Source organism: Antechinus flavipes, chromosome 2 (genome assembly GCF_016432865.1).
Source record: "Antechinus flavipes isolate AdamAnt ecotype Samford, QLD, Australia chromosome 2, AdamAnt_v2, whole genome shotgun sequence".
NCBI lineage: Eukaryota > Metazoa > Chordata > Mammalia > Dasyuromorphia > Dasyuridae > Antechinus > Antechinus flavipes.
Window position 1 is genome coordinate 21,763,847 of NC_067399.1, and position 19,680 is coordinate 21,783,526.

Sequence of the window (19,680 nt, forward strand, 5' to 3'; positions counted from 1 at the left end):
TGGTGCATATGGAGCCTTTCTTCTTCTTAGTGCCTTTTTTGGAGTGCAAGCCTACTAAGCGGAATCCTGACTTATATGAACATCTTAAGTCATTTTATCTACATGATTCCAAATCGCTTCCCATTGCAAAGAATTTGCCGTAGATTATTAGCATAGCTGTCATTTCAGAACCTCTCCGCCTTAAAGAATTGGCATTTTTTCCCATCTTTGTCCATTTGCAGGATGTGAAGTAGAACTTCAGGATGTTTTTAATTTGCATTTCTTTTGTCAGAGATTTGGCGCCTTTGGTTCATGTGGCTGTGGATACCTTACAGTTCTTCTCTTGAGAACTCTGTTCATATCCTTTAGCCACTTGGCTATTGGAGAATGGCATGAAAAGTGTTTTTAGCATAAAACAGTGTTACATTGCCAAAGGCTTTTCTGCATCTATTGCAGTGATCGGGTGGTTTTAGATAATTCGCTTTTATAATCAATTAGGTTGATTTTTTTTCTCAGTGTTGAGCCATCCTTGTATTTTTCTTATAAATCCCAGTTGATCACAGCGAATGATTTTTGTACAAATAAATCACTATAGTTTATTTGATCTAAGGAAAGATGACTGATGAGTCATTAGAGTGATTAGAAAATCAGTCCAGCCTCATGTGAAATTGAGATTTTTATGAGATTATATTTGTTGTGCATCCCAAATGTGATTTTTTTTTCTTGGCATTTAAACCCTGTTTCTTCTGATCTAATGGAATTAGCAAATGGCAATTCCAATTCTTAATGTGGCATTCACCAAAGGGATTGGAAGTTAGAGATCTGCTTTGATGCCCTAAATGTCCATTTATTTGCTTCATGGTCCTTGTTTGTGTATGGCCTTCATCTGCATTTTCCCTGTTAATTTGTCCACATAGTCCCTGCTGTGTCTAACCATCACAGCCTCTGTCTTTTGAGATATGGGCCAGGCAGACTCGCCTTTGTGTGGTTTCTCCAGCATGTGGATGCCGTTCCTCCAGTCTCTTGGGATCGGTGGAAGACACCGTGGCTGTTGTTCCTGGAAAAGATATTTCTTACTTAGGTTATGTCTTTCTTTGGGGGCCGCTCGTAGCCCTCGAGGCGGGAGTCTTCCTGTCAGAGCTGCTTCTTGTCACAGGTGCTAAAAACTTGGAAGGATGGACTTCCCCACTTCAGTTCAGGCTCCTGCGCAGGGGCTGCAATTTGGGGTCTCTCTGCAGAACAATGGGGTGGGAAAAGCCACGGTCAGAGAGCAGGAGGCCCTGGCCTGATGAGGACTTAGGCTTCCAACCATGAACCTCTGATAATGATGTTGTCCTTGATTATAGGGCTTCTCGTGATTCGGGTCAGAATTCACCATGCTGGGAAGGAACTATCAAAAGAAATCAGCCTCTCTCTTTCTCATCTCTCCTCCCGGTGTCGTATAGCTTATTCTTCACAGAGACGGCAGCATCCAGACTGGAATGGCTTTCCGGCCTGCTCCTGAGCATCCTCAGCGAGCCCGTACATTTTAGAGAATCTCCACTCAGCCTTGGAAGCTCAAAGTTTCCAAATCATAAATCTTCCTGAGTGAGACCTTTTTCCTAAGTTCTGATAGCATGGGGGGAAGGTGGTGATAGAAAATGTCACTGTCTCCCCCTCCTCCCAAAGGAGGGCCCTAACATAGACCTAGGAAGGGCCCCACTCCTCCACTGGAAGCCACTTTAGTTAATAAAAAACTGCCTTGAGAGGAAAACCCAGTAAGAGACCAGGGTCTGCTTCGGGACGTTTCGAGTTGTAGAGCTGCCCTCCTGCTTCCCCTGTGTCACAAACTGCCCATGGGAGACTTCAGGCCAGGTGTCCCAGCAGATCTCGGATTCAGCTCGTCCCAAGGTGGGATTCGTCGTCTTCTCCCTTGTTTGCAGTCAGGGCCGGCACCTTCTTAGCCTTCAATCCATCGCCTAACTTCTGTCTCTCCATGTTTCCAAAGTGTCCCCATCTCAGTATCCACACATCCCCAAGGGCAGGCTCTCATCAAAACTCTCCCTGATGCTCTCAGCTCGGTTTCCTTCCCTTAGGTTCCTGAAGCACGACCCTGACCACAAAATGGCGCTTCCTTTCTCCCCACAGAATCTGCTGGTGGGCTTCCAGCCCCCCCCCAACCCAGGCTTCCTGCCTCTGGCTCCCTCTGGTTCTCCACAAGCCGGCTTTCCTCATGCTCACTTCCCTGCCTTGGGACCGACAGCAGACTGCTTTCCCCACCTGAAACCTCTGGTTTCTTCTAAGATTCAGCTTAAATGTCACCATCAGCAGGAGCCTTTCCTGATCCCCTACAAATGCTGGCATCCATTCCACTTCCTCCCCATACCCCGATCCCTCGCTTTGATTCTCTGCCAAGCATGACCTGTAGCCATTCTATGTGTTCTATGTGCACCTATGTAAGTGTATGTTGCTCCCCAGTTAGAGTGTCTTCCTACCTCCAGTTCAGCGGGGTGCCCAGGACGCAGTAGATGATTAATACTTATTGCTAGGTTGATTATAAATATGGTATTTGCTACCCTTACATTTAAAAGAATTTGCTTTTTTTTAAATGTGTTCATGATTATTATTTAATTATTTGATATATAGTCAACATTTTTCTTAAAAGAATACATCTTTTGGTTCATTTTTCTGCAGGTTTGATTTGTTTTAATTGCTGTTTTTAGTTTCACCTTTAATAAATCATAAAGCAGAAAGCATTGAAAACTTTCAAATAACTTGCAGGATATATGCCACATTAATGTTTCAATTTGATAGATAATACTTAAAATGCTTAAATTATATCTAAAGAGTTTTATTTTGAAATATATTCTCTTTGAGCATTTAAGCTTCATTACTTATTCATTATTTTTATTTTTAAATTAAATTACATTCTTTTTTCAGTGAACAAAAGTTCACTTTCTCTCCGTCTTCTCACCTCACCAAGTATAGTCGAGCAAAACAAGTTTCTGCTTGGCCGTATGCAAAAAAATCACGTCTCATTTAGCTTGGTAGGTCTTTTACATTGAGTAGCCTGTATCATGATTATTCACGATAGCTGATCCGAGTTCTCACGCCTTTCCAAATTGTTCATCTTTACATATATGGTCATCGTATAAATTTTTTCCTTGTTTCTGTTCCTCTCACTCTGTATCAGATCATACTTACCTTCCTAGCTTTCCCTGAAACCACTCCTTTCATCATTTTTTACTATACAGTATGTATATTTATTGAACATTTATGTTCTCTGCCTTGTTCCATTATTTTCCAGTGACTAGATACTCCCTCAGTTTCCCATCTTTCACCACCCCAAAAATAACTAAGTATTTTTAATATCCTTAGAGTTTATTTTGTTTAGGATTCATGCATCCTTTAATCTGCCTTTCCTTTAACTCCCCCTTTTCCATTCTCTCCCTTTTCTCTTGTTGAGTGAAATAAATTTCTGTACTCAAAGGAATATGTGTATTCTTCCCTCCTTTGACCAATTGAGATTTCTGAGGCTTCTGCAACCCCTTTTCTCCTTGGATATAGATTTCTATTTGCATACTACAGTTCTGGGAGAGAATTTCTGCTAACCTTCCCTTGTTTTCTCCCTTACTCTGTCTCTAGCCCCCTCTGCCTCTTCCCTTCTCTTTCCCTTCTCCTGTGGTCATCAAAAGATGACAGAACCACTTCCAGGTTTTGACTAATTTGACCCTCTGTGACCTATGCTGAGAAGAGGTTCCCCAGAAATCACGTGTATCATCCCCCCATGTTAGAATTGTAAGCAGTGGATCCTCATTGTTCATACTTAACCTTTTTCTATTTCTCTTGGCTTCCATGTCTACATTTCAGAATTTCTCTGAAGCACTACTCCTTTCATCAAGAATGCTTGGAACTCTTTTATTTCATTAAAAGTCTGTTTTTCCTTGTAGGATTGGGCTCTCTTTTGCATGGTAGATTAGAATATAGGTAAACCTATACCCTTTGCCTTCTAGAATATCATAAGCTCCCCACTCCTTTAGAGTGGTGATTGCTAAATCATGTGTAATTCTGATTGTGTCTCCACAGAACTCACATTCTTTCTTTCTGACTATTCACAGTACCTTTTTCTTTACCAAAAGCTCTGAATTTTGGTTATAATGTTCCTGAGTATTTTCCTCTTAGGATTTCTTTCAGGAGGTAACAATGCATTCTTTCCATTTGTTTTGTCCTCTGGCTCTAAGAGATCTGGGCAGAGGTGGGGTGTGTGTGTGTGTGTGTGTGTGTGTGTGAGAGAGAGAGAGAGAGAGAGAGAGAGAGAGAGAGAGAATGCGCGAGCGCGGCGCGCACACACTCCCATTTTGATCTTGGCTTTCAGGGAGTGTAATGATGCTTAAATTTTTTCTCCTGGATCTGTTTTCATTTGTATTTGCTATGAGTTATTTCTTAAATTTTGTCCTATTTTCTTTCAGTCCCTTGACTTCATTAATGGATGTGTCATGAAGTCATTAATTTCCATTTAATTCATTTTAATTTTTAGGGAGCGTCTTGCTTGGGCTTGGGTACATCTTTTGCCCAACTATTAATTCCTTTTCCAGTCCTTTCTTCAGTAGCTCTCACTTATTTTTCTGTTTTTCCTTTAGGAGTCTGATTTTTTTTCTTAGTTATTTAAAAATTTATTATGAAGCACTACAAGGCAATATAGTTTTAGGATATGAATTGTCTGCAGTTATTAGTTATAGTTTAATTCTGCTTCCTCATGATGTATTGACTTAATAGCTCATGGTTAGGTAATACTTTTTAAAGTTTACAAAACACTTTACATGCATTTTGTCATTTGATTTTTTTCAGCATCTCTGTGAAGTTGGTGCTGTCATTATACCCACTTTCCAAATGAGAAAACGGAAATTAGCTGGCCCAGAGTTACATAGCTCTTATCTGTTAGAGGCAAGATTAAAATTTTGTAGAACTCTGATTTTATTTATCTAAAAAAATTTTTTTTACACTCTTTTGCTTTATCTCTTTTAGCAATTTCATTTGAATTTGAGCCCAAGATGCTTTTTCTTAATTGTCCCTGTCACCGTTGCAATACCTTTTTTTGATAAAATTGTTGTATTGCTCATTCTTCCTGCTTACTTTCTGACTTCAAGCTTTATGGTAGGGCTAATCTCAGCACACCTTTGTTAGGAGGGACTGGGCTAATCTTATTGTTGCCTTCTTGGAGTATTGCGTGTTGTGTTATTCTGGGATCCAGGAGAGCTCAGGCTAAGGACCTGAAAATTTTCAGTGCTTTGCAAGTAGTCCCTTCCAGGGCAGGTCTGAGCTCTCTCTGCAAGTTGGTATGGGTTGGCGCTGGAGCACTGTATTTCTAGGCCGGCTCATCTAGAGTTTCAGGAGGTGGCTGTAAGATTCCAGTTGCTCGTAGGGAGCTGGACAACTGCTTCAGCCCTTACATGAGAGAACAGTAGGATCTTCTTTGGTCTGAGATTCCTGCCCTTGTTATTCTTTTTCAGGCTTCAGACTGGGCTGTGGGCTGGTCCAAGCTGCCCATCTGCCCTTGGATTGGAGCGCCAGAACTGCTTTCTGAACTTGCTGCTCTGGATCTACTAGGCCCCGGCACCCTTCCTCCCCCAGGAAAGTCATCCCTCGGTGCCTTCCTCAGGCCACCTGGGATCTGTGACCATAGAGCTGTCAGTCCTGCCATGTTCCTGCCCCCTAAAAAGTCCAGTCCCCTCGGTCTTAGATCGGGGACCTCTTCTCGCTTAGGGACACAGCTCTTTCCTTTACTGGGATGCGCACTCCTTGTCAGACCTGATCTCTAGTATCCACAGACCTTGCTCTCTGCCTTCCTGTGCTGAAAAAATTGTATTGTGATTTTTTTTTCAAGGGTTTCCTTATTAGGTTTTGGCCTGGCATGTTTTCTCAGAGTGTTTGGAGAAGTTTTTTTGAAGGGAGTTTGCTCTATTTCTTCTTGCTACTCTGCCATCTTGGCTCCCCATTATTCATGATTTTGAAATATTCTTGTCTTTTAATGTAGAGAAAAATGTGCTCTGGATCTGCGCCTTTTCACAAGTTTTAGTTTAATGTTATAGCTCGCTCTGATACCCATTGAATCACTTCCCAAGATGGTGCCACCAGAGGCGCAAACAGCCTCACCATGGGGAGTTTTAAGAGTTCCAGAATAAGAAGCCGCCGCGTTCCCGGGGAGTTTGTTTCTGCTCACCGGCCTCATGGTTTCTCTTGTGTTTTCCAGGGGAAGGTGGCTCAGACCGCATGCATGTCTGCCTGCAAGCACCTGGCCACGTCACTGATGCAGCTGCTGCTGGAAGCGGACGTGCGGCAGCTCAGCCTGGGCGCCCTGCAGCAGTTCAACCTGGACGTCCAGGAGTGTGAACGTAAGGATGGGCCCCTCGCGCCTCAGTTGGGGGGGAGGGGAGTGGGGGGAGGGCTTGGAGGCCACAGGCCCAGAGGCCATGGGCCCAGCCTAGTTGGCACTGGGTAGGCTTTTCCCAATTGGTTTCCTTCCCGTCCTCTGGAGATGTCTGCCTCTTCTGCCCTGTGCCCCCGCTTGTCTGGTGGGTGCAGCTGCCTTCTCCTGGCTTTCTTGCAGCCTGTCTGACCAGTCTGCCCTGGGCTCCTCTGTGAGATTCCCAGTCACTCGCCATGACGCTGCCCTCAGAAGCTTGGTTCTGAGTGCGCCCTCTTAGTGATCGCGCGGCTCTCAGCCTCAGCTACGCTCTTTAGCTCCATGGCTCTCAGATCTGCCCTCCTCTCCTCCCTGAGCCCATCTTGCAGCTCTCTGCTGGATAACATCCCTGCTCCTCGCAGGGCCGCCATGGCCCCGCTGACCGAGGGCACCTCTCGGGACCCACTGATTGTGTTCTGGGTCATCAAAGAATCAACCATCACCCATGGATCCTCCAGCAGTCAGAGCTCCCTTCTCCCCAGTGCCATAACCCAAGATTCCCCAAACCAGAATTGGTCCTTGTCATTCCCCGGCTCCCTTTCCCTTAAAATAAAACAAGAACCCTTCTTTCATTTAAAGCACAAGCTGGCTCTAGCCTTCAGTCTGACTACATGTGTATCGCTTCAGTCAGCCTGGTAGCTTTGCTGTTCCCTTTACAGGGGTGACATTTTCTCTCTCAGCGCCTGTGCTGTGTCTCTTGTTACATTCCCCCAAGCCCACCTGAAATGTTTGTATGGCTGTCACCTCCTGGGTCCTATAGCACCTTCGAGATGTGACTCAATTGTCATCTCCTTTCCCACCAAGGTCTTGGGGGCCTCCATCCCATCCCCCAATGTCTATGCATGATTTTTGCTGATTTGGTGAAAATCTCCTCCATAGACTATAAACTCCTCGAGGGCAGAGACTGGATAAATTTGTTACTGTGCCCTAGCACCAGCGTACTGCCGAGCAGACGGGACAAATGCTTAGTAAACATTGGCAGTGATTAGTTGATCTAAACTGTTCACATGGATTGAGTTCCTGCTCCCCATCTGTAAACTCTTCCTCTGCTTGGTGAGTGCAGGGGGTCATGTGGCCATCAAGGACCTGGAGTTCCTGTGGCTGACACTGAAACATGTAGAGGGGAGAGATGCCCCTGCTCAAGGAAAATGGGCTGGTCCTGGGAGAAGATGCAGGAATGAGTGGTGGCCAGCAGGGCCAGTCCCCTTTGGTGGCTTGCTGTGGTTCCTGCCAGCAGGGGGCCAGGGGGCTTTCTGCTCAATCCAAGGAAGATTATGGAGAAAATTGGGGGTTAGGAGGGGGACATACACACATAACGTGTGTGCCCACATATAAATGTGTGTGGGGGTCAGCATGACTCCCATTTGGGTCAGTTTGACATATCACGCTTAATCACTCTGTGAAAATGGACACGCGATAACACAAATGCTTAGCATTTATATTGTATTTTCAGGTCTTTATGTGTGCTTTTTCACTTAATTGTCACAAGAACACGATGAAGTGACTGCTGACTCTTGTTCTTGTTTCACAAATTAGGAAATTGGGGCTGATTGCTGTCCGTGTCCTCACCTCTCCCCGTTGCCCTTTGGGTGACTCAAGGCTTAGCTTCCCTATGAGGGAAGGACAGTTTCTTAAAAGTATAGAACAATCTTTCTCTCATGGAGAAACTTGAGGTTTTACATATTGACAGCAATGTTCCTGAAACAAGCCAGGCTGCTTTCTTCCTCCAGTCAATTTTGGGCCCATTTCATTGTTTAGCTTCTATATCTGTGAATATATCAGTGAATGAGTGAATGAAAAATACCATTTAGGAAGTGCTTTCTGTGTGCAAAGCCCTGTGCGAGTCCAGGGGACACCAAGAGAAAAGTGTCCTTCGTAACTACTTAATGGATTCTGTGCCATTCGTCCATTCGTTGTCATTTAGTCTGTCCTGCCCCACTTGGGGAAACACCAGGTCTGGGAGGTTTTGGATGCATTTAGTTGGAAAGGCCTCAAGTGCCTCAGGTTGCAGTGGCAAAACTGGTGATAACGCTGCTTTTAATTTCACTTCCTTTGACAGAATTGTATCATTTTCTGCTGTCAAATCCTTTATTTCCAGGGATTTGGGGACAAGACTTTTCTTGTCGTCCGTGCCTGTGTCTGTGCTGCCCGCTGAAGCCGCTTCCAGGCTCCAATCTAGACAAGGCTTGCTTTCCAAAATGATGGTGGAGGACAGTGGGCGGGAGTGTTGCTTTTCCCAAGGGCTCAGGGTCATTGAGGTGATGGTGGCAGCGGCTCAGCTGGCCTGGCCCACACCGTCCCGAGCTGAATGTGTCCTTGCTGCTGCCTCCCTCTGCTGGGAGGGACCGGCTCTACCCAGAGACAGAAGCCTGTCCCTGCCCTCAAGGAGCTTATTATCTACTGGAGACTGTACAAACCAATAGATCTGAGGCAAAATAGGAGAAAAAGGAAATAATGGAGAGGGGCTGGGGAGGGCCTCCTATAGAACAGGGGAGTTTAAGAATTATTCTTAATATATATTATAAAATATTGTTATATATAAGAATAATTCTTATATAATATAGTTCTCTTATAATTATGCCATTTCCCCAGCATCAGAGTCCTATAATCCCAGTACTACAGTGGATTTAGGATCCCATTATTGAGAGCCTCTTGTCCCTGTCATCGGTTCACCATGGGAGGACCACCCAATGTTCTGAGTCTCTTAGGTTCTCTTGAAATCCCCTGCAGAGGAGGGAGTGGATGCCCTTGTTGCTTAACATTCCCCCTGGTGATCACTTTTCTCCATAACCCATCATTTCCATTTCCCTCTGACTGCGTTACCTCTTGAAAGACCTCTGCAACATCTGGGCTGCTCCCTTTTCATCAAATGCTCTAATATTCTTGGCAACGATTTGACACACTTGCCACCTTTTTTATTGGCTGGCTCATCTTGACTGTTCGGTCTGGCAGGAGCCTCAGGGTTCTGAGAGTGGAAAGTTCTGCTCTGGACTCTTACCTCTGAGCAGGAATGACCTGGCTGTTGTGGAAAGAACCCTCACCTGGCTCATAAAACCAAACGAATACTTTCCATTGGAATGGAGGAGCAGAGTACAAAGTGGAATTTGGGAAGAGCTGATCAAGTGAGTAATGAATCAGTGGAATATCCTCCGGAGAGATACTGTCATCTCTCCTCTTTGCAGTGTACAGCTGGCTCCCTCTGCCCTACCCCTATCAAAGCACATTTAATCGATTGTGCTCGGTCTTGCACGCCACATTTTTGGGGGCATGTCGACAGGGGGAAGAACGTCCAGGAAAGGATTCGTAGGATGGGTCGGTGCACTTGGTGTCATCGCTTATGAGGATACGGGACTTGAGGCAGACACAAGGCATGATTCCAGGATCTGAATGGGGAAGAGAGTTTGCAAACGTTCCTTCCCCTTGCAATCAGAGGAGAGAAGTGGCGTGAGCCGGATACATGGCAGAAGCGGCTGGCCTGTCATCCCCAAGTAGGGTCCCCCCTCCGGGATGCCCCAGAAGTGCTCCTTTGGCTTCACAACTTGGAGACAGAGCCCCAAGCTTTCTGTGCGAGTCTGAGGAGGAGGTTCATCTTCTTCCAGTGCTGCTGCTCCTCCCCACCTAGGCCGAGCAGAGTGACCGCTCTTGCAGTTAGACTCCAGCTCATATAAGAAACAACTTCCTGACAGTTAGCATTGTCTCCAAGCAATATGGACTCTTGGGAAATGAATGACCCTTCACGTGAGGTCTGCCACTGAGGATAGGAGGACCAAGCTGTTGGCTGAGCTGGAGGGGAAATTCTTGTTCTGTTGCAGGTTAAACTATACAGCCTCAAGGATCGATTTGAAGTTCTATGGTGGGGTTCTTCAGAGCTGGATTGTTTAAAATAAAGTACTGAGGGTCAGACTCGTGGCCTTTGCCAGTCCCCCAAGCTCCCGGGGCCTCTCAGTAAGACCACATGGGTTCACTACCCATTTCACAGATGCTTTTGATGTTAGTGATACCCTGTATCTGGCAGTAACTGAAAAGCGTTTGTGGGCTCAGCAGGTCATTCTGTGCCATGTCCCCAGAAGTGGGCTCTGACCAGCATCTGTGGCTGCCTTGGACACTCTGGGGAGGTGGACGTGAAGTCTCTGAAAGGTCAGTAGGATCATGGAGGCTGGGTGCTTTACCCCTAAAAAACCTCTTCATTCAGACTCCTGAAACCTCCAAAGTTCATTAATTAAAGGAGTTCAGATTCCCTCCCAAGAGCCTTTTCTGGTGAGAGAATAAACAGACATTTTGCTGTAGGAACAGTCAGCACAGTTTCTTCTCCTTATTATCAGCCCCCTTCACTCTTTCTCTCTTCAGCTGTTCAGGGGCCTATAAAAAAAGCTTCCAGAAATGATACATGAAATTCAGGTAATGATACAGAAGGCGGATAAATGCAGCCCTGGCTGACAGGATAATTGATGCTGACATCTTTCCACCAGTGCTATGTGCACAAGGAGCTTTAGCCTCCTTTCTGTGAGCCCTGGGGCGACCCTCACGGGCCTGGGAAGTGGGCAGTCCAAGTTAGCCAGGAGCTTTGGCCCTTCTGGAGTGCCAGAGGGCCTGTCACCGGCCGGTCCAGAGGGCCCATCATGGACCGGCCCAGCTGGGCTCTGCGGCTGCCTGAGCTGCCTCGGCAGGGAGGGGAAGGTGACCTTGCCCAGAGGAAATGTTCACAGGCAGCACTGACTTGTAAGGATCCCCCTGGTTCTGGGAAGAAAAGTCATAGATGGCACTGAATGCTGGGGCTGCCAAACTTGGGGGGGGAGGGGGGACACGGCTGTGTGTGTGGGTATTGTGTGAGTTTGTCTGTAGGTGGGGGCACCTGTGCACGTAGGAAGTCTGAGTTCTGTGGGTTTGCCTGCTCTGCTCTCTGCCTCGGGGTACATTTCTCACCGTACTTAGCTCCTTGGGTATCTCTGGGGTTTGCCTGGGCTGTAAGGCCTTTGCCCTCACCTTCCCTGCCTAGTTGTCCCTCCTTTTCTTCCCTCTCTTCCCCAAGGCTTTGTGTGTTCTCCCACCAAAGGTGTGAGGCTTCTGATGGGATCATGAACCCCTGGTGGGGTTCAAAGGTGGTCGGCACTTCAGAGACTTCTCCGAATAGTTTGGGGCCCTTTCCTTGCCTCCAAAGCCTAGGAGAACTTCAGGGCCCTGCTAAGCTCTGTATCACCCCATCACGAGGTGGCTAACCCTCAAGGGAGCTGGGTAACTTGTCTATATGTGAGCTGGCAGAGTGGTCTCTCCGGTGTCTGAAAAGCCAACCATTTTACTTGCTTTAATCTGCAAAGGGAGAACGTCATTTCAAGCACTTCCTTATCTCAGAAGACGAGGAGCAAACGATTTTTTCTTGAAAGCTTGGGAGTCTCTGGAGTACTACTGAGGAGGACAGAATTTTCACAGAAACTGGCTCTTCTTGAAATGTTAAATAAATCTTTGAAATGTGAAATCAGTGCAGCTAGAGGCGCCGCTCCATGCTGAAGGATTCTTCCAAATAGTTTAGAAATTACTTCCTTTCCAACTGCAGCACATTTTTCCTTCTCCCTCCAAAAATCACTCTTTTGTGGCACTGCCATTTGGTGTCTGCTTCTAGTTTTCAAAGAGAGACAAATGCATAGAGTTAATCATTTTATTCCAGTTTCTGCCCCAGCACGGTCTTCAACACAAGAACTACGTCCCATCCCCAGGGTTACACGGTTAGAGCAGATGCCTCTTTGTTCGAGAAAACACACCGTTAGAAGATGCCGATTTCCTTTGGGCATCGTGAGAGGCAGATTTTCAACTTTTTAAAACTTGTTTTATTATCACTCATTTCAGATTCCTTAGCTGTCACCCCAGCTTCATCATTCTGAATAGTAATTTTAAAACCTGCCTTCCTTTTCTGCCGCCTTCCATCTGAGAGACATTAAGGTCAGAAGATTGATGATAGAATTTGAGTGTGTGTGAAAGGAAGCTGGCTTGTTTCTTACGTCTTACACCGTACAGCCCATATGAAAATGGGGAATAATTAGTTGTCATTGACACATTAAAACAGTAACAAGTTCATGAGACAAACACCACGGCCGATGGATTTCCCATAGATTAACTCTTCAGATCTCTTGATCGGTGAACTGAAGCACAAAAGGATTTCCTTACGTTGCCTCCTTTTTTCAGCATAATCCTTTTTGGGATGTCTTAGAAAAATGTAGGTTGAACTGGTCGATCCACATTTAGCACACTCTTGCTCATTCTTATCCTTGGGCTTTCTTCAGACTCCTGTCTTCTTGCCCCATTGTTCGCCTGTCTTAATCTTTCCTGTCATTTTACCCAAATTTTTTGAAAAAGTCATCTAAGTTGGACATTCATTCTGTAGCACCTAGTTATACCGGAGGAATGCAATTCATTTTTTTTTATTTTTTTAGTTTCCTCTGGAGCATTAAAGCAATAGAAAGAATTATTTTTTAAAAACCCAGGGTCATGGTAGAATGCCTATTTCCGCAACACACCATCAATATGCTGACACAAAAGCCTCTTTGAAGCTTCTGAAGTTACCCAGCTTGAACTACTCAAAGCTTAGAGCAGAGAGAGTTAATTTTGCATTTCCACATCCAGAATTATTTCAGAGAAACATGTAGCAGACTTTGGAATCCTTACTTAGATCAGCAAACGTAAGACACGAAGTCTCTGCTTGCAGAATTATTTTCTGGGCAGTGTCTCTTTAGGAAGTTCCAGCATTGGCTACGGAAAACCCATGGGGAGGTCTCTGTGCCATTAGGAAAGGTGAAGTCAGATTTTCCTTGCTGGGCCCTGCCAACCCTGAGACTCTCGCTCTCGGACATGGTCAACAAGTAGCACCCACTGAGTAACCCAGGGGAAGATTTCAGACATGTTTTACCAGCTGTAACGCCTTGGATTCTCAAAGATAAGGCGGCCATTGTCTCCCCCTGCTCGTCACCAGGACCCCCAGACATTCGATGGCAGGTGCTGCCAACCTGAGCAGCAGGGGCATGTGACCTGCTCCTCCCCACCCAGGCCCAAGATGCCATCCCTGTCGGGAAAATGGAGACAGATGAGGCTGCTCTAACCTCGCCATACATCACTGTCAGTCCCGTTCTCGGCCCCCAGAGGATGGGCAGCACAGGCCCCTCCGAGTGTTGGGTTGGCGGCTCTGCTGAGGGGCTGGAGAAGAATCGGGAAATGGATCTGAGCTCTGCAGTGACAGCATCAATTAATTTCCAGGTCATGGGCCGTTGGGAAGGTGACAAGGTCTCCTCAAGCCTGGCTACCAATCAGTCTTTGCCTGGGGTGGAGAGCTCTCGGTCTCCCCCCTTGTTTTAGGCTGGGGAATAGCTTCCTGTCTGGGAGAATGTCACCCTGGGTGCCAGGAGTTTCTCACCTACTATTCTCTGACTCCCCAATGTAGGGAAGACATGGTTGTTGATTTTTTTTAACTTGACATTTAAAATTTGGCCCCCCCCCTTTTTTTTCCTCTATATTTTTACTTTTTACTTATTTCCAAACATGGAACATGGAACACTTTCTTTCTTTATGTTTACTGCACTTTGAAACCATGTATATCTTGGCGCTACCAAGGATGAGCAAAAACCAAGACAGGTCATTTTTAAGAAGCAGTTCCCAAAAGGAAATTGAAATTACTGCTGCCTCCACCTCAGTTTACGCAGATTCCAGAGTTTACTAAATCCCATTCTCTTACAGGCCTGGGAGTGTAACATGGTAATTTTTCAATCTCCAAAGTCTTTTAACCGTTTTTTTATTAGAAAAATTTAAAAGCAATAAAATTATATTTAAAATTTCATTAAACCCCACATTTTCATTGAGAACACTCTTGGCTACAGGCAGGAGGCAATCCAGATGTTCTCAACAGCCTAATAATCAGGTGAGCCAGGGATTCCATTATTATTATTTTTTTTTTGCAACTGTTGCTCACCCCATTTTTGTCCTTAGTCTACTGACTCCAAGCATTGTCTCCATTTATGTCTTTCCTTCACTTGCATGGGCTATGCTTTGCCACAGCCAGCGTTGTCTAAAGGCCCTTTTATCTCCATAATATAATCCAATATATTCCAGTTTTTCCCTCTTTGCAAAAGATGCCATTTGGGGGGAATTTTAGGCCTCCTATTTTTTTTTTTTTTTGACATTACACCGCTTCCTGATTTCCAGGAAACTAAATGTGGAATATGAACCAGAAAGTTTCACCAAATGCTGCAAAATTTAAGACATTCTAATGGTTGGGAGTTGTTAGAAAATAACTCCAGCTGCAATCTAGTTTAACCTCTGCCTCCTGCGGGACCACACCTTAAAGGTCTCAGACTGTTGGATATCTGCTCCACCTTTAAAATCTTTTTCTCTAATCTCCTTTCCTTATCTGATAAGGCATTTAGCAGCTTCCAGGATAGGCCCTGGTGTTTCATGGGAGTAATCCATCTGGATCTCTTCCAGCATTAGGACATTATATCTCTTCCCATTTTCTTCTTTATGCTTTTGGGGCCAAATTAGTTGTTTTAATTTATTATTTCCATATCATCTTAGTGTTTCCAGCTTTCTGATTGTCATTAGTGTTTTTAAAATATGAGAGGATTAAGTGATCACCAAGACCTGAATTTGGGGAAGTCCCAATTTCCTAACGGACTTAAAGATCAGAATTTGTAAGCCTAGCTTGTAATCTTGGCTCATTGCGATGATCAGCTTATCTTATTTCTCCTCCCTTTGTCTGAGCTCACATATAGAAGAAGAGAACATTTTGGGCAAAAGGAGTATCAGATTGAGAGTCAGGAGGCCTGTGATCTTGTCCAAGTATTGCTACAGGCAAATCTCGCCTGGCTCAGGATACGTCCATACATCCAGGAAAGGTGTTCTGGGGAATTTGGCTTTTTGGTTTTAGCCATATTACACAGCGGGGGAGGGCAGAGCTGTCCAGCTTTTATTTTGCTTCTGATTTCTCTCATGGAGCATGGTCACGTCTTGGAAACGACAAAAGGAAGGAGCCTCCTAGGAGCCTTGAAGCCTGCCCTTGGTAAGTCCAGGTCACTTAGTGACCTGGGTCAAGAAAGGAAGGGGTGCATTCGATGGCTGGGCTCCTGTTGGTCAGTCAGGGACTAAGCACTTGTTGGAGTGTTTACTATGACTTTCTAAGAGTTAGAGATGCAGAGATAAACCAGCAGCCCTCCCTGGAAAGAGCTCCCCTGGCCCTGGCAAGGAGGGCACCAAAGAGAGGGTGTGGGAAGGTGGTTGGACTCGCCTGGAGTTTGTGGAGCATCAGGTGTCCCGGGCAGGGAGGGCAGAGCTCCTCGAACGGCTGGACCCCAGGGTTGCAAGGTGAGCCCGCTAGTTCTGGGCCCCACCAGTCAGTGCTTCATCCTGCTCTGTTGAACCTTTGTGTTAAGGTCTTGGATAAAGACGGGAGGGAGAGACGGAGGGGAGGAAGCAGCAGTCCCCTTCTCCCCACAGCTTTCTCTGATGCCCACTGCTCACAGCATGGGGCAAAGCAGAGGAAGCGAGCGGACATGGACTGTGGATCCCAGAAATCCCGCGAGTCTTGTTTTGTGCCGAACGAAATGTAGGCGGGACGCCCAGAAAGTCTGCGCTCGGGCTGAAGCAGTGAGATGGGGAGACAGCCCCGGGCAGCTCTCTGTCTGGGTGCAAGATCTCAGTCTTCATGGATGACCCAGGAGGTGACGTGGCAGACGCGCCTCCAGAGAGCGGAGGGATGGGCCGCAGCTTCTCTCTGCTTTTCTGTCCCTGCCTCCGCTCCATGGTGGCTGTCGATCAATTGGCTGAGTAGTCTTTGAGCTTTCTGCACATGCTTGGGGCCATTTGTAATGACATTGATGAGGTGGAGAGCACCCGGAGGGACCTTTAAACTGGATCACTTGAAAACTAGATGCAGCAACTGGAGATGAAGAGAAGACTTCGGAGGTCAGGAGAGTTTGATGAACATTTACAAGGTTCCTACTATGTGTGTAGCAAGGAACTAGGTGTGCACAGGGGATCCGGTCCCAGAGTGAGCCCCCACTCCTCTCCAGGACCTAGTGGATCCTCCTCAGCCTGACGCACAAGACTGGGCTCTCTCTCCTCCCTGACTCAGTTGTCCGTTCCCCACACCGCCACCTCTCATGGCCTCCCTCCTGACCATCCCTGCTCTGCCGGCTCACGTGGGTCTGTCCTGTGGGTCCCCTTTGTTCTTCCTGTCTCTCCACACGGTCATGTGGCAAGCTGGTCAGCTCCCAGCGGTGGTCCCTTCCTTCTGGCTCCCCATCCGCTCCCCTCAAATGGCCTCGGTTCTGTTCAGTACCCATTTATTATGTGCCTTCTGTATGCAAAATGTTGTGCTTGAGGCTTTGCAGAAATGAGAATGAGGATACCCTCTGCTCCTCAGGGAGCCTCCACTCTGGGAGGATAGAGGGTACACAGACAGAGAAATGAGAGACATGTAGCCACCCCCTCAGTGTGCCTTACAGCGTGTATACGCAAAGCTGCATTGTGCATCTATACCCCCACTGTGTGTTATATACTATGGGTGTATTTAAAGACAAGATGCATATATGTACTTACACATACATTTATCCAGATGTACGTATATGCAACCTATACTATCCATGCCCTCATAACATTACTTTAATTAGACGTTGAATAACCATTTGTTGGAAAAGATTCTCAATAACGTACAAAATAAGATAGATGACATCAGAAATCCCTTAAATTCTCTGATGATTGATTCTTTTTTAACGTATCTTAGAATTATTTAGTATTGCTATCGAATTATTCAGGATCCCCATTATGGTATTATATTTATTTTATACTATATTTAGTTAATTATTGGTTTGCTACTTTTAAAGTTTTCTTTAACATTTATGTTCCACTCTTCCATCTTTCCCAAAATAAAAAGAGAAAAATAGAAGCCTTGTAACAACTATAGCAAAGCAAAACAAATCCATATATTTGCCATATATGTGTCTCATTTTGCGCTTTGAGAACCTCATCCCCCTGAAAGGAAGTAGAGAACATATTTTGTCACTGGTTCTCTGCAAGTATTTCTAGGTTTCTCTGAAATTATCACATTGCTGTTTCTTAGACAGCCGTGATAGCCCATCTCATTACATACCAGAATTCATTTGGCCATTCCCCGATTAATGGGTGCTTCATTTGGTTTTGGTTCTTTGCCATATCAAAACCTGCTGTAAATATTTTTGTTCATGGGGGTCTTTTCTTCTTCTTTGCTCTCTTTTGAATATAGCCTAGTTAATCTGATAGGTGCAAAGTAGGGGCTCACAGGTTTTTTAATGTGCATTTCTTCGATTATTAATGATTCAAAATAATTTATATATATGTATATTAAAGTATGACATGTGTGTGTGTGTGTGTATGTATGTATGTATATATGTCATGTGATAGTGTGGATTTCTTCCTTTGAAAACTACCTTTGAAAACCTGGAGAGAGAGCCCAGTCTTGTGCGTCAGGCTGAGGAGGATCCACTAGGTCCTGGAGAGGAGCGGGGGCTCACTCTGGGGCCGGATCCCCTGTACACATCTAGTTCCACTTGCTACGCACATAGTAGGGATCTCGTAAATGTTCATCAAACTCTCCTGACCTCCGAAGTCTTCTCTTCATCTCCAGTTGCTGCATTTCCTTGAACCACTTATCCAGTGGACAACAGCTGGCATTCTTACACACTTGAATCAAGTCTTTCTGTCTATCAGACTTTTGTCAGAAAATTTTCTTCTTAATTTTAATTGCATTGGGTTTTTGGTGCAAAATAGTTCAATTTTATGTAATTAAAATAATTCATTTTATCTTCTCCAATGCTACGTGTCCCTTGTTTGTTCACGAACTGTTCCCTTGTACACAGTTGTGAAAGGCATTTCCTGCTTTGTTCCTCTAATTGGTTTATGAGGTGATTTTCTGTATCCAGGTCGTGGATCCACTATATGCTATATGTTAGTCTAGACCTATTTTTGCCAGACTACTTTCCTGTTTTCCCAGCACCTTTTGGTAAATAGTGTCAGACTTTACTGAGTGCTTTTGCTTCTGTAGGTTATACCTGATCTTCTCCATGGCCAACTTCCCTGGTTTTTAATCAGAACAAAGAGTTTTTATTCTTATATTTTAATGAAGGAGTCATCAATAAGCCAACCAGTAATCATTTATTGAGCACATACAATATGCCGGGCACTGTGCCAAGCACTGCAATTACAAAGAGGCAAAAGACAACCCCTGCCCTCAAAGTGCCCACAATCCAATGGGAGAGATGACAGTCAACAAGTATATTTATGGCAAACTCTGTACAGGATAAATAGGGAAAAATTAACAGAGAGAAGTCACTGGAATTGAGGGTTGGGGAAGGCCCCCTGTAGAAGAAGGGGTTGTCTTTGGGATGTAAAGGAAGTCAGGCAGGTCAGTGGTCAGAGTTGAGAGGGAGAGCACCAGAGAAAGTGAGCAGGGTGCAGAGGTGGAGGATCTTGTTCATGGAACGGCCAGGCGGCCGGCGTCACTGGATTGAGGAGTCTCTGAGCAGGAAGGTAACTGGACAGGTGGGAGGAGGCCGGTGATGGAGAGCTTTGAAGGCCAACCAGAGGACTTGGTCCTGGAAGCTATAAGGAGCTTCTGCAGTTTGATGAAGAGGAGAATGACATGGCTGGACTTGTGATTAGGAAAATCATTGTGATGACTGATGGAGGAGGGACTAGAGTGAGGAGAGACTTGGAGGAGGCAGGAGCTTTTATGGTGGTCCAGGTGTCAGACGATGAGGGGCTGCACCTGGCTGGGGTCAGTGCCACAGGAGGGACCACAGAGGTGAAATTGGCAGGCCGTGGCCAAAGCTCAGGGGGTGCGAGGGAGGGAGGAGTCCAAAAGGTCTCCCACGTGTTGTCCCCAGGCACCAGGGGAAGAGGCTATCAAGGAGGAGAAGAGGGGACCAATGGCGGCCCTGGCTGCAGCGAGGTCCAGGGCATGGCAGCTGGCGATACCTCCCTGTTTGGGCCGGGTGGAGGAGCAGATGGGTGATGTATTTAAAGCACTTAAAGTGCATGGGAGCATTATTATTTTTTCTGGGTCCTACCCACTCAGACTGGGAGCTCCCCAAAACAGGAACCAGTCGTCTCCTTCCTGTTTCCTTCCAGTCCCCCCCTTCCAGGGGAATTGATCCCTTGAAATTTCTGTCTTTTCAGAGCTCTTGGGAAAAATTCCCAGTTTTTTACCTTCCAAACCAAGCCCTTCCTGTGGCTTGTGCTAATCGTAG

At 45.7% G+C, this 19,680-nt stretch overlaps 1 protein-coding gene across 1 annotated transcript in view; it reads left to right on the forward strand.

Moving 5' to 3' along the window:
• Positions 1–19,680, forward strand: part of EXOC6B (exocyst complex component 6B) — a 507,603-nt gene that overhangs the window by 356,876 nt on the left and 131,047 nt on the right. The window contains exon 19 of the mRNA XM_051974280.1: positions 6,209–6,350. Within this exon, the coding sequence (XP_051830240.1) occupies positions 6,209–6,350 (142 nt within the window). The remainder of the gene's footprint in view (positions 1–6,208; positions 6,351–19,680) is intronic.